Below are 15,723 nucleotides of genomic sequence, written 5' to 3'. Positions count from 1 at the left end.
AATTGCATTGAATTTATATTTATTTTGTGTGAGTATAATTTATTTTTTTACTGTCAATAATACAGTATTTTTGTAATAATGTATATTTATTAAAATTTGATATTCACATTTTGAATTTTTTCGTAAGCATATATTTATATAAAGTGTGATATAAGCTTCAGGGGTTAAACTTTCCCGACCACTTACACTGCACAGGTTGGTAAAACCCGATCTCGATGTCGCTTCAGATGGCTAGGGGGACAAAAACAAGTTGGGAGTGCATCGGTAAGTGAACAGGTGTCCTTAAATTGACAAAGACAGGTTTTAACAAATAAAACATTTATTGATTAACTAACAAAATTGGTTACAAGGCTATGCTACTAGATTAAATGTGGTTAACATAGGATTAATGCATGGTTTTACAAGTTCAAAATGGGACGGCTATGAGCTAAGCCTAATGCCATTGCCAGGGGGAGAGAATTCACAGAATTCTAACAAAATACCTCTGGATGTGAGATGGGATAACAGGAGTATAGCGGTCGTGTCCTCTCCGATGAGATCCAAGGCAGTCCTTTTGCAAGGAGATCGATGGGCACAAGTATAGAAATACTTCCGTGTGCTGACGCGCGCCAAGCTTCTGGGTGTGTGGGCTTTTTTAGCATTAGTGTGGGAAAGCAGTCCATTGTTGACGGTGACTTGCAGTTCTTGACAGCTAAGTGTCAACTTTCCCACCTAATTGTTGATAATTGAAGGAGGATGTTTACAATAATTTCAGTAGGAAAAAACGAGTTTCCTTTCATTTACAAAATTTTCCTGCTAAAATCCATGGTCTCACATAAAGTATCTTTTGTGGCCTGCTGAATATACCCATATTTCTAATTTGGCCCATTAGGAAAAGGGTTGGACAACCCTGGTATAAGACTTTTTTATTAGTACAATAAAAAAAAAACAAAACTAAATTGTTTATGCATTATCAATTATTTTGAAGTTTGTATCAGCCATATATCAAGATGATGATATATGGAAATGAAATTTTTTTTTCACAATTTCATCACAAATTGAATTCCTACAAAAGACTTTTAATTCACAGTAATTTCTGATCATTTCTAATCAGTTTTAAGATGAAAAAATTAAACATAGAATAAGATGGTTTTTAATCTTGTAATTGAAAGTAGTTCTACTCTTTTTATATAGTAAATGTGAAGTTGGTTATGCTAGTATTGACTATTTTGAAAGAGTATTTATTTGTAATCATTTTACTTTGAATAATTTAATGTAAATGATTTATAATTAAATAGTAAAACTTAACGGTGGGTTAATTGTGATGAATGTTACTGACTGCTAAGAGATACATAATTCACTCATGTTCAAGTGTTTATGAAGCAAAGGAATCCTTATGTCAAAGAAATTTATCTGAACTTTTTTACACACACTTTGTGGAATGTCATTTCTCACATCTGTATATGCATGCCTTTGTAAGCACCATTGATTTAAGATAGATATGTATCTTCATACAAGTTACTGAAATTTGAAGACTTCTTTTTGTAATTTAATTCTGTAAAGTAAGGTACTTCCAATAATAGACAATGCTTTTAGCCCAAGACTATAAATTAGGTAGTTAGATAACCTAAATAAATAGAATCTAACAATTTGGAGAGCTTATCACACCAAGGCCAACAGAAAGAAGGACTAGATCTTTTACAAAAAAGTTAGTCTTTAATAATCACATTCAGATTTAGGTAAGGATGCATTTCGGGCACAAGGACCCCTCATCAGCTTACAAACACATGGCACCAACATAACAATTATAACATTAATAGTTAACCAATACAAAGGGATATCTAATACAGTGCACTGTATATATTAGATATCATTTCTTCATTCAATAAATTCCTAAAATATACTTTCCATCTTTCCTTGACCCTTTTGTAATCTTGTAATACCAGTCCTTTATCATCATTAATTAATTTAATAGAGAGAGAATCTTTCGATGCCTTATCTCTTGCTTTTGCAATTCTTATCAACTGCCTTTCCCCACCTTTCCTTTAAAAAACTTTACAAGTCTTTGCTTTCACAATAGCCACTGCTTTTTTAGTCATTTTATTTGTCAAATGGTAAGGTTTTTTATCTTCAGGCCTTCCCATCAAATCCCACTTTTCTTTGTCTCTTTCTTTTGTTTAATTGTGGATTTTACTTCAGCATTCCATCACCAAAGTTCTTTTCCTTCTGGTGACCTCTTCCCTGAAGTTTTTCCCAAAACCATTTCTCCAACTGTCAAAATGCACTTACTATTCAGCAGCCACCATGTTTGTACATCATCTGGGAACTGAATTTCTTTTAACACTTTTACCTTACTCTTTCCTCAATTCTTCCTCTTTTAGTCTCCACCATTTAATCCTTTGTTTAATCTGGCTAACACAATTCATACAATGATCCATAAGAAAGTCAATCCACCAGAACTCTGTTGTGCAGCAATACTTTCTTCACTTAATACCTTACTGTTTCTCGCTTCACTCAGATACCTCCTGCAGCACAAGAAAAAAATCAATCTGGCTGGATCTGCCTCCACTCATGCTCCTGCTGATTCATTTTCTTCTCAAAGTAAGTGTTAACTAACACAAGGTCAAAAGTCACAGCATGATAGCCTAGTCTTTTTCCCACACTCCACCTCCCAAGAATTTTTCTTTCTGCATTCTTCCTCTTCCCAACATGACCATTAAATCACCTGCACAGATTAACTTCTCGTTCACAGGAACACACATCATAACTTGGTCAAGATCTGCCCAAAAATTTGTCATCTTCACGTGGTTATGTCATATTTAAATGTGTCTGGAATAGGAGATTGAAACAGACTTGGGTAACATAACTGGCAATGTATCTGCTTGGTAAGCAGGAGTTGCAGGTTCAAGTCCCACTCCATGCCAATTCTTTTTCTTTTAGAATAGTGTAAATTAATATTTATTAAATAACTTAATTTTAATTATTATTGTGCCTAACACCTCCCTCTAGTGACTACTTTAGTAATATTTAGTAATAAATAGAATTGCAGTAAAGTAGCTTGATGTAATCCAGTGGTGGTTTTTCCTTCTACTCCTTACTTTTGTGAGCAAGGACAGTCATAATTTTCATGTAGAAATAGTCATAATTCTAATTTTTTCTCCTGGCATTGGAAATCCTTCTCAGTGATACATTATCCTATGGACAAAAAGGGCATCTGCCTGGAACCCCACCAACAAGGACTCCAAACCAATCTTGCGAAGAATATTTTTCCCTCAAAAAACCACCTTTGAAGAAAAATGTCTGAAGTCAACACAGTACATGAGACCCCCCCCCCAATTCAAATTTGCTTAGGCCCCATGAATCTATAACATGCCATTGACTCTTCTTTAAAGAAAATATAATGTTACTTTTAGTTCTAAGAAATTTCTGTAATTAATTTGTTCATAGGAATTTGAGTACATTTGAGTCTAATTACATGTTTTTTTTCCTTATAGATCTTTTCACAAGAGGTATTGATATCCAGGCTGTCAATGTTGTTATCAATTTTGACTTTCCCAAAATGGCAGAGACTTACCTTCATCGTATAGGAAGATCAGGACGTTTTGGACATTTGGGGATTGCTATTAATTTGATTACATATGACGACAGATTTGCCTTGCATCGAATAGAACAAGAACTTGGAACTGAAATCAAGCCTATTCCAAAAGTAAGCATTTACAATCTTTGCTTTCTAATTTACATACTTTTTTGGAAAAACATACCTAAGATTATATAAGATTCTAGACTATAAGTACAGTCCAGAATCTTTGGATTAAGTTAAACAGCAAAATTCAAACTAAAATTAGTATAAAAGTCAGTTTATTAGACTAACAATATTGAAGACTAGATGCAAAGATCTGTTGTAGATAATTTAGAAACATGTTGAGAGTTAAGATGCCACTTGTAGATAAGTAAGTAAAACTGCTGTCAGGTATAACTGTCATTACAGAATTTATGGAGTCAAAATTTTTATTGAATTAATTAGTTTAGCACTTTCATATTTTTACTTGTTGCAAGGTATTTGTTAATAATAGTATTTGTTATAATTAACTAGGGATAGACCCAAATACTTTTAAGAAGTGAGTGAGTTTGAGAACAAGCGATGAATTAATTTTCTGAAAAAAAAAATGAGAATAAGCTAATACAGACTGTCAGTTTGCCTTGTATAGAGTGGTTGGTAACTAATTAGTACTGAGTATTTTTGAACAAGTTTTATTGGTAATAGATATTGAAGTAACAAAATTAAGTATTAAAATTCTTTTGAGAAGTCAGATCAAGAAATAACTTTGTCTCTGTATTACTGTAATGCAATTGCAATTAGAATTTCCAACAGCAGAATGAGATACTAGTTCTTGGTATTTGAATTGGTTTGTTTACTGTCATATGAACTCATGAGGATTTCATCCAAGAAGCGTTCAAATACCTAACACAAGTTTTCTAGAACAACAAGAACTTTTGCATAGTTTCAATTTTAGCATTCAAATACCTTCAACTTTGGTTGGAATCACTGCATTAAAACTAGCAATGAAATGTTTCTTATATATGTAGTATATTCATTTTTATAGTAAAATCACTTATAACTGTGACATGTATCTAGTACAGTTTAAAGATTAAAAAACAGGAAAGTTCTAAAACTTGTTCAAAATAGCATTTGAAAAAATGGTGAAATATTTGGTACAGTGCGGTTCCAATTTATATTGGTTTTACTATATTTCTGTTTAACTTGCATTATTTTTGTTCGGCATATCTATATATATTTGTTTCATCCTGTAAATAATTTATATTGTATTGTGTGTGTGTGTTTTACATATATAAGTGACTTAATAATCCAGTTAATATTTTTTGTTTATAATGATTTTCCTATTATGGTCTAGAAATTTTAGTTTTAGTTGTTAATAATAATACAGGATACCTATGTACAATGGTCCTGCTTAATAAATTAAGGGTTGTTTGGAAATGAATGTCACTTTTAATTGATACTGTTTTACTACAACAAAAAATGCAAAATACAATTCTGTTCAAGGAATATCTCAGATTTACTTTTTGCTAAGTAATGGTCAATTCACACTGTTGTCCTATACATTTCAGTTTTGTTTAAACTCCTGTCTTGAGTGTCACTAGACTTCCCAATCTTTTAAGCAATATATATTTCTACAAATTTACTTGAATTAATTCAAGTTCTTTGCACCAAGGATGGGAGGCATATTGCTATTTTTACACAATGTCCAAAATCTCCCAATGGACAGGTTTGGGGTACATTGGGATGGTGGTCTCATTTTCCATGAACTCAAGCTCAATACTCTGAAGGTAACATTGCAAGCATGCCAGATCTGGCCAGAAGACCACATTTTCCTTATGGTGTTTTTGGAAGAAAGGAATCAAGCACTTTTTAATACTCTTTGAGGTATACAGCAGCATTGATAAATCCACAAGAAATGAATAATTTATGTTGTGTTGTGTGTGTGTTTTACGTATATAATCCAGTTAATATTTTTTCGTAAATTGCCTCCCATGTTAAGTACATTTTTGGAAATGGATTTTCCTATAAACTTGACTTCATGCAGTACATCTGACTTGTTTAGTTAACTGGTAGAATTTTATTCTAGGCAATTTAAGTTTTTAGGGTAGTATGTTTCATCATCTAGCACCAATACTTTGTCCTACGGCATGCAGGTAAACCTTAAAAATTTTGACAGTTTGTTTTCATTCTATTGGGTTGTCCGGAAAGTTCGTGCTGATTTTGAAGGAAAATTGAAACGCAATAGATTTAAATTTTAATATACATATATTAAATTATATAGCCATTCTTTTCTACAACCTTTCTCCATCTTTCAGGCAACTTAAATTCTGTCCTTCCAGAATCTCTCAGGTTTTTCAGCAAAAAACTTTTCTGTGTGATTTTTTTTTTTTTTCCTATCTTGACCAAAGAGTTGAAGTTTTTTCCATTAAGATAATTTTGTAATGATCGAAATAGGTGGAAATCAGAGGGTGCGAGGTCTGGTGAATATGGTGAAGGAAGTAGAATGTCCCAACCAAGCTCCAACAACTTTTGTCGAGTTATTAAAAGACACACATGAGGTCGCGCATTGTCCTGATGAAACACAATGCCCTTCCAACTTGCTATTTCTGGATGTTTTTGTTTAATTGCTGTCTTTAATTTGTCTAATTGGGAACAATACTTCTCTAAATTTATTGTCTCGTTGTTTGGTAAAACTCATAACACAGGATCCCTTTCCAGTCCCACCAGACACAGAGCATGATCTTCTTTGGATGAAGACCAGCTTTTGGCATGGCTAAAGATGGTTCATTCCACTTTCCCCATGATCTTTTTCATTCAATATTATTATAAATGATCCATTTTTCATCTCCCGTCACTACTTGCTTCAAAAATAGTGTCTCATTATGTTTATAGAGCGAGTCGCAAATGGAAATGTGATCCATCAGACTTTTCTCTGTTAAATTGTGGGGAACCCATACATCAAAACAGTTTATATAGCTAAGCTTCACAAAATGCTCATGGATGGTGGATTTTGACACACTTAACATTTCTGCTAATTTACGTGTTGTATAGTGTGGGTTATTCTCGATCAGTGTTTTAATCTGATCTTCATTTATGGTGGAGGACCTACCCAGGCGTTCTTGATCTTTAAGGCTGAAATCGCCAGTTTTAAACCTAGCAAATCACTTCTGCACAGTTCTTTCAGCTACAGCACCTTCACCATAAACAGCACATATCTTGTTTGCCGCTTGTGTGGCATTTTTGCCTTTCTGGTAAAAGAAAAGCATTAAATGCCTAAAATGCACTGTTTTCTTCCATATTCAAAGGCGTATAAAACTGACAAAAATTAATGTATTGTAACCAAATTTTTTCCAAATATGCCTGAAGTATCGTCTTTTACGATATGTATGCATGTCATTTGTTTTCAATTGTTCTGACATGTTCAGACCTGTCCTTATGCCACTTATCAAAAATCGGCATGAACTTTCTGGACAACCCAATACAATCCTTCTCCTGACTGTATTTTGGAGTTGGTTCCTTTCTATGATTAGTAATGCACTAACTTCTTCATTTAGTGTACTTACTGGAAGAACAAATTTTGCAGTTGCTGTTCTTGATGTATTGAAGTCTTCCTTGAATATGCATGCCACTGCCTGCAGAACTTAAGTGGCTCATATGCTTGCAGGCTGACCAGTAGATTTTCAATACTCTGCAGTGGCATGTTTCTTGAACCTGTCTAATATTCAATTGATAATTGTGAATGTTTTCAGGCATAAAATGTTGCCTAATCTTCCTTTGATCTCTTCCTGAAATGGTTTGTAATAATGGCATATATGCAGGGCAAGTCCTCACTTCTTTCACACTGCATGTCCCAACAAGCAGGTGTATAAGTTTTATCATGATTTGCATCATATAACTATGTGAATAGGTTGCTTTAAGTGACACTTATATTTCCAAATATTTTATTGAAATTTTCATACTGGAAAAGGGGACAAATGTGAGAAAATAAAATTGTTTACAAGGCATTTCTTTGACTAGTTTTATTCAGAAAATGTAATGGAAACTTTCATAATGAATACTTCATTACTTGTAACTGCTGCTGATGATCAGTTAGTAGTGGAGTTGTTTTGGTAAGGTTGGGACACCCTGTATGACAGCTCTGAATTTGCTATTTCTAATTTGAATCATTTTGAATTTGAAAATTAATTTGCTAAGTATTTTTTCTTAAGATTATTTAGTAAACAGTATTCAGGAAATAGTTATTACAATATAAAAAATTGAAATATTTTAAATTTTTCAGTTTTTTTTTTGGTATTACTAATATAATTATTGATTAAATAAATTATCACTACTATATAATCTAGGAAAATTTCAGAATAACAGTTTCTGAATGGAAAAATTTATTTCTAATGTACATATTACCAAAGAATATTAAATTTTCGTAATTCAGTAGAGCATCGATTATCTGACTCAATTGGGTATGGGTTGGTCAGATAACTGAAAAGTGTGAAAAAATACATTATTAGTATAGTATATTAGTATATTGCTATTAGCCTACTGTGTGTTGAATTTTCATCAATGTTAAGCCTAACAAATTTTTTTTAAAAAATAATCATTGCTATTATATCGTTAAAAATTATTTTGCACAAAATAAAGAAACAAATAGAAAATTAAGCCTCATTTAAATATTGGCCTCCCTTTCATGGTCGAGCCAGTGTTGCCAGTTAAAACATGCAAAAATTTAACAAAAATAATAATAAAGTAGCCAAGACACAGCCAAATATTGTAGCGCCACATCACTAGCGGACATTTGAATTTGCTGACTAGAATGCAGTCAGTTAACCAATGTGACGGTTGATTGGGGGTCGAATAATCAATGCTCTACTGTAATTAAGATAGTTTTTTTTTTTTTTTTTTTTTAAATTAAATAGGTAAACTGATTTAAAATACTAATGGATTTTGAATTAAAGTGTAATAGCAGAAAGGGTTTATATTTTGTTGCTTGTGTATTTACACAAGTTAACTAGTAATCTATAATATATCTTTGATTTAAAAAAATACTAATTATAACAGTGCCATATAATAAATTATTTATTGTTCATTTAATTACCATTTGAATAGCATCAATTAAAAAAAAATTTTTTTTGCAGGTCATTGACAAAAGTTTATATGTCCCTGAATATCAGTTAGATGAAGATGAACTTAAATAAATGCTCTTTGGGACTTCTGATCATGAGGTAACTACATAATTTTTAATTATAAAATCATAAATTAACAAAAATTAATATTTCAATTTTTAAACTTTTTTATGTATAATTGGTTTTTTATATATATAAATGTGTACATGGGTTTTGTGTCAAATATTTCTTACAATAGTTTGAGTTGTCTTTTTTTTTAAATTTATATAATATATATTGATTTCAGATTTTTATAGGAATTAGAATAATTGCACTTAAAGGTTGACTTGTGTTTTAGAAATGGATTCAGAAATATCTGTTGGTTTTATTTTGATTTTTATATTAGTATGTTTTTAAAAGTGGGATTAAATTCTTTTTGAAGTAAACACCAGAATATAATCTGCTTTTATGGCTGGTATAAATTTATGATGATTACACATGGACTACATATTTTATAATTAAATATTTTTTTACACATTCTGTATAAAATGTTCAATCTTTTTTAATTTGATTTGGCTGATGGTCATTTGAAATGATTAAAAACATTAGTATGTGTTGCTGAAGCTGTTTTTTGTTGGAAGTTTAAGGTGTGTTGATTATATTTTGTAACAGATTCCAGCTTTGATGCTAAGTAGACTTGTAATCATTATTGTAGTAATTTTCTTGTGAAAGGGCTTCATCACATTTAATTTTAAAATAAATATTTTAAAGAATTATAAAAACATTCATAATGGATGAAATAGTTTTACAAATGACAAAGCACATACCTCACAATATACTTTTACATGTTTGCTACTGCTGGAGTCAGACTTTTATCCTCCCTGCAGTCAACTTCTGTCAGAACTGTGCATTAATATACACGATATTGAAATTACAAAAATTGTAATAATAAAATTCTGATGGAAATCGATTACAAGGAGGATAAAATTGATTCCAACAGTATCCTACAAGTAAAGGCTTGTTGTGATGTGTGTGTTTAGTTATTTAGGGAACTATTTCATCAGTTATGAACATTACTATATTTTAAAAGAACTATAAAAAAAAATTTTGACACACAACTTCAAAGCCAGAGTTGTGACTGGCAAAATTGTTATGTGAGAATGTAAGACAACAGACCAAGAATACTGGTGGTGCCTCTCCTGCAGTACACAAACAAAAAGCAGTGTAATATTGTTTGATTTTTCTCAATTAGTTTACACTCTCGCTTCTTATCTGTTGTCTCTACTACATCTTCTCGTACCAACTGCCTAAGTTTTGTATGAATACAGCTTCAGGTTCAAAAACTGTCAGTTCTTTGGGCGATTATTCATGGCATTCACTTTGGTCCTAGTGGTGGAAACTTCTGCAAAACACTAAGTTTTTGAACCTAGAGCTCTTGCTCACATATCTGGGTGACTCATGCAGTTCTCATATTACTGTACTCAGTGGCGTAGCGTGGGTGTCAGCCGCCCGGGGCAGAGGAAAATTTCGCCGCCCCACTACGCTAAGCCACTGACTGTACTTGCATATGCCAACCATGTCAGTGTTATACTCTTGCTTGTCAAAAATCAGACAATAATATCCTACTCTTCCTTTGTGCCCTGCTGGAAAGTCACCATCAGTTATCTTAGTCTGTTGTCTTACATTTTTATTTGTCAAACTTATTATATATATTTCTTACCCTTCCAAATTTTAATGGCACTTTCCAGTTTTTTATTGAACTTGCCTTGTATAAAGCACTGGAGTATAAAATACTCTAACTTTTTGATAGAATATGCAATATGACTTGCTGCTGAAACTGTTCAAAATCCAAATTTGACCTAGAACAAAATTTTAGAATTATAAACATCATAAAATTGGTAACTGTACATAGCATGAGTGAGTTAGAAATTAAACTACAAACTGTTCACATCTAAAAATCATATAGTACGTTGTAACATTGAAAATTTTAGTGTATGGACATTTAATTTTCAAGTATTCATAAAATGAGAAATTAACAGATGTTTTCAATTGGAAAAATATATTTACAATAGTTTGAGACATTTTTTATTAAATACCATCTTATTTTTTAAGATATGATTTTCAAATGAGTATTACTTTCCCAGAAATATGTTCATGTCTTACAGAACATTTTATATGGTTGTTTTCAAAAATTGCATCCAACATATTTTTAACCAATTTATCCTTTCTCCATTAGTATTTTTTTAACCTAAAAATTGCATTCTCTAGAGGCTTAGTTGAAATGAAATCCTCTCGTTTCATTTCATTTAGAATGAACTTATTTTTTCAACACTTTTATGACTGAAATATTCCTTACGGACAAACAATAAATTGTTTGTTTTTTCTTACCATTTCTACAACTCTGAAGTCTCTATTATTAGGTAGAAATGAATGCCCTGATGATAAGAACTTATGGTCAATGGCATCTACATTATGTTTGGCAGATTGGACAATTTTTAACTATGTCAAAGCTACTTTTATATTCCTGTTTTGTTCTGAACACATGTCACTGTAAGCTATAATGTGCTTTTCATTCCTAAGATTTTTTAGATGTTTCAGGATGCATGATGCTTGTTTGCATTGATATGCTATATTAAAATTATATATTCAATGGAATAATTATTATTTAAAAAATCATTGAGTTAATCGAGCAATACTACATTAATAATAAAATATAAAGCTCTTATCTCATAAAATTTTACTGCATAATATGCATTTCCATATCCATTTGCAACTCTCAAAATGGGACTTAAGCCACTTTCAGAATAAAAATTTTTAACATTCTTATTAACGGGCTAATTTTCGTTTTACAAAATCTTAGTGATTTTAAATATATTACAGTAGAGCGTCCTTTATCCGAAAGAGTTCCAGTCGGACTGTGTCGTGCTGAATTGAACGTTTTTGATACTAGATTGTTTTTATATTTTTAATTTATTTATTTTGTACAAACAAAATAAATAATTTTTAACGATACAATAGTCTCGATTATTATTATAAAAATTTTCGTTGGGCTTAAAATCAACGAAAATTCAACACGAAGTGACATGCAACGGAGAAAAATTTCAACATTGGACAGGTTAATATATTTTTTCGTACGTAATCTGTTATCCGAACAACCCCAGTCCCCAATTGATTCGGATAAACGACGCTCTACTGTATTTACAATTTGTTTCAAAATGAAAAGATAACGTAAAAATGTAAATATTAAAATAGCTACCTTGATTTTTTTTTATTTTTTTTGAAAATGGACTTAGGCCACTTTCAAAATAAACAGCTCATATATATTTACAAAAGATAGTCTAAGCAAATCTACAGTTTAAAAAATTCTTACAGCACTAAACACATGATTCTGGAGAAGAATTGAGAAATGTCATTTTTCATGTTCTGAAATACACAATTTTCTTAGTCTCTTCTAATTGTAATGTATTTTACCACTTAAGCTAATTTGTGGTCCTTGTATTTCAAATGATCATGTCCTAAGCCTAGACAAAACTCAAATCTGTGATTTTTCTTATACCTTGGACTTTTGTCAATCTACTTTTTGAACTTTTGTTCTGTCACCCTATAACTATTAGAAAGGTTAATAACTTAGTTTTTTTACCTATAACTAACAAGGAATAATAATTTATTTTTTCATTTCAAATTTTATCAAACACTGTTTTGAGATACTTTTCTCAGATTTTTGTCATACAATTTTGTTTCAAAACATAATCATTTTATAAATTCCTTTGCTTCTGCTTGCAATTTTTGCAGAATCCTTACAAATTTATTTATTTTTTAATGTAATATAATATATTAAGCCATAAAACTTTTTTAATGCTTACAGGGTATTCATCACCAGTGTCATTTTTTTGCATATCAGCTGTGGGATCTCTTGTGACTAGACTGTATAAATCCTGCTCTGCTCTTGTGATGAAGATTGTCAACAGTGTTAATGATGTCATGGACACTTCATAATTCAAAAGAAATATGAAAGACGAATCTTATATTGTATTTATTTTCTGTTATTTTCATGTTTAGATATTTATATTTGTTGAGCTTGTGGAGATCACAAGCTTGTCGTGTTTGTGATGAAAAGGGAACAGAACTTCAGATCATTCAGACTTGATTGTTGTGTGTATTCCAAGCAAAAAAGAAGCATCTGATGTTGTGTTCCCTTGATGTGATCTTTGTCAGATTGTTAAGCAGTTTGACACTCTAAATGAAATGCTTTTTAAAGCAGTTCATAAAAATGAGTTTTGAACTTTTTGTTTTAAAACTGTGTTCCATTGACTCTGTAAACAATGCAAAAAAAGAAAAATTTAAAATACTGAATGGCTTAACTTCCAGACTTCAAAAAATGGAAGCTGGATATAATATTTTTTAAGGACTTTAGTGTGCCTGTGAATACTTTTATTGTATCATATGAGAAATTTAGCTGTGTAAAAGAGTTCACTTTCAGTCGTCATTAGGACAGGGTAGAAGGCCTTGCCACGAGATGTTCGCACAGCTTGGATCATCTGTCATGTTCATTGAAAGCATCATCTGGTATGCAGACGATGCTAGTTTGTAAATATATAAACTTAAGAGTATAAATCAAATGCTCTTAAGGATCGAATTCATTTCATATTGTTAGCTTGAATTTGGTTAGTTGAGAAGATTTGAAGAAGCATTCTTTTGCTTCTTATGTCTGAGACCATGCTTGTCTGGAATAACTCAACACAACTAGTCATCTTGCAGAACAGTTAAAACATGGCAATTCAGTTGTGTAAAATCTTTGCTCTCATTTCTGTTTGATATTCTATAAAATAAAGATGGTTTCTTAAAAGAAACCATCTCCAGACAGGCAAGGTCTATACTTTGTAGGTTTTCTACACCTATTTTTGTATTGTATTAACCATAATGTTCAATGAAAGTTTCTCTGGCATAATCTGCAAAAAAAAAATATTATTCTAAAAATTTAAAAAAAAATGAAATCTTTTTGACAGTTGAGTTTTGTAGAGGATCTGGGGTTTTATTAAGTATATATGTTCCTAAAACATTCATTTCTATTTCATTTTCTAATTAGGCAGATAATCCCAGAGAAACTTTCATTAACAAATGTAAATAGTAAATCACACTGACATCTTTAACTACGGAAACAGCCAACCTCTGTGCTGCACTGTTTACAGTTTTGGATATGTGCTACCGAGAATGCTTAAACTGGAAAAAATGACTAGTGTTAAAATGAAGAGAATAAGGACCCTCTCAAAGAAGCCACAGTGCCAATTTTACTGCTAACGAAAAGCAGTTTCATATCCCATGAACTGCCATTGCAGCAATGTGGAATAAAAGTGGACTTCAGTTATTTCTTTGGTGATGGTGTCCAAGAAGTTTATATAAACTATAGTGTAATACTGAAGCAGCAAGTAACTGCCATTAATATGGACAGCATTGCATGACATTTCAACAGTTGGCTTTCTAAAACAGTTTTTAAGTTCAAAGGTTATAACTGAGTGTTTTGACAACTGAACTGCCTTAAGATGAAGTACATCAAGATACAGAATTTAGAAAACTCCAGATCCTCTACATAATACAGTTTCTTCTAAGCTACATTGGTTATCAACACTTATTTTTGTTTTCTGCTCACAGACTGAGGTAATCCTTTAATTAAATACAATGTATCCTAGAAGATAGCTGTATTTACTGGTACAAATACCACAAAATCTGGAAACATCTTGAATGCTGAAGTAGTTGTGATTGGGGAAGTATGTTCAAGTTGTCCATCTTCAGCTTTTGTGGTTTGAGGAAAATGCCAATTAGTAATTTGGCCACTATTGGCTACTCATGATTTGTTCCTAAGAAGAAGAAACTTAACAATACTTTTTTGAAAGTCCATGGAAGTGTAAAGTATTGTTGTTTGATGGCCAAAACAATAGTTGCTTATCTTGGAAGGAAAGCGTCAAAACTTTTATTGCAAAGAGTCTGTTTTATTTTTCTTTTCCATCAGATTAAAATTCACATCTTTCCTTCCAAGATTTTGCACTATGACTTTTATTTTTTTGTTTGAGTAAGAATAAAAAAAAAGTGAATTCTTGGTATGAAAAAAAAATTGGCAATGAACAAATTTTGCAGTACATTAGTATAGCAGTTACTGTAGTTCTGACATGCGCAGAACATACATCCTGCAATAATAGAGGAAAATGGAAAAAGCACAAATTGAAAAAAATAAAACCTTTTTTTGGCCTTGTGATTTATTTCGTGTGGTTTTTTTAATTTAAAATCTACCTTAACATCCGTAACAGTTAACTATTTTGAACATTTCAAAATTTGTGTGCTGCCATGAGATATATTTTAAGAATTTGGTTAATGCTCTTATTGTAACGAACATATTGTAGTTTTAAGTAATGAACTTTAATTTTAAATAAGAGTAATTTTTCTAGATTTAAAATAAAAATTTAAATAAATGAAAATTGGAATAGTTAAAACAATTTTAAGTTATGAAAATTAAAGTTTTCTGCATTTGCAATGAAATAGCTTTTTAATTTTTTTAATACACATCTTAACATGTATCACAGTTCTTTGGAACATTTAATGGTGTTCTCTAATTTATAAAGATTTACACGATCACGGGTTAAATCCATAAAATGTCAAATTCAGTGAGAAACAAAATTCCATTTGCTTGTAAAGTCCTGGGGATCAAACAGTGTGCTTAATATGAATACTAAAAAATGTATACATTTTTTTTTTAAACTTTAGTTCTTGATGTGATATATAAAACAGTTTTTTTCCTTATTCGTTTCTTAAGAAATAATCTTAAAATTGATGTATAACAAATTACATAAAATTTGTAACTACAACAAAACAATTTTTGCTTAAAACAATTACGAAATAAGGCTTTATAATTAAACCACTTGAGTCACTTGAAATAGTAATCTAATTACAAAAATGCTCTCTCTCAGTTGTTCCAAGAAAATTGTCCAATAAAATTTTTTTGGATTTAATAGATTTTCGTGTTTGGGAAAACTTAAGTCTAAAATTTTAAATGTGATAAAATATCGAAATAGGACGTGTTGTACAATTGTTTCCTAT

The 15,723-nt window shown here is 31.0% G+C and overlaps 1 protein-coding gene across 2 annotated transcripts in view; it reads left to right on the top strand.

Moving 5' to 3' along the window:
* The window catches only part of me31B (ATP-dependent RNA helicase me31b), a 70,536-nt gene extending 55,652 nt beyond the window's left edge, over window positions 1–14,884 (top strand). For both annotated transcript variants that reach the window (XM_067282342.1, XM_067282343.1), the window contains exons 10-12: window positions 3,474–3,685; window positions 8,668–8,754; window positions 12,500–14,884. In XM_067282342.1, coding sequence (XP_067138443.1) covers window positions 3,474–3,685; window positions 8,668–8,727 — 272 coding nt within the window. In that variant the 3' untranslated portion in view covers window positions 8,728–8,754; window positions 12,500–14,884. The remainder of the gene's footprint in view (window positions 1–3,473; window positions 3,686–8,667; window positions 8,755–12,499) is intronic.
* Window positions 14,885–15,723: the final 839 nt, after the last annotated feature.

The sequence above is a fragment of the Centruroides vittatus genome, unplaced genomic scaffold, assembly GCF_030686945.1.
Source record: "Centruroides vittatus isolate TY-2023 unplaced genomic scaffold, ASM3068694v2 contig_954, whole genome shotgun sequence".
NCBI classification, from domain to species: domain Eukaryota; kingdom Metazoa; phylum Arthropoda; class Arachnida; order Scorpiones; family Buthidae; genus Centruroides; species Centruroides vittatus.
This window is presented reverse-complemented; position numbering and strand designations above follow the sequence as displayed.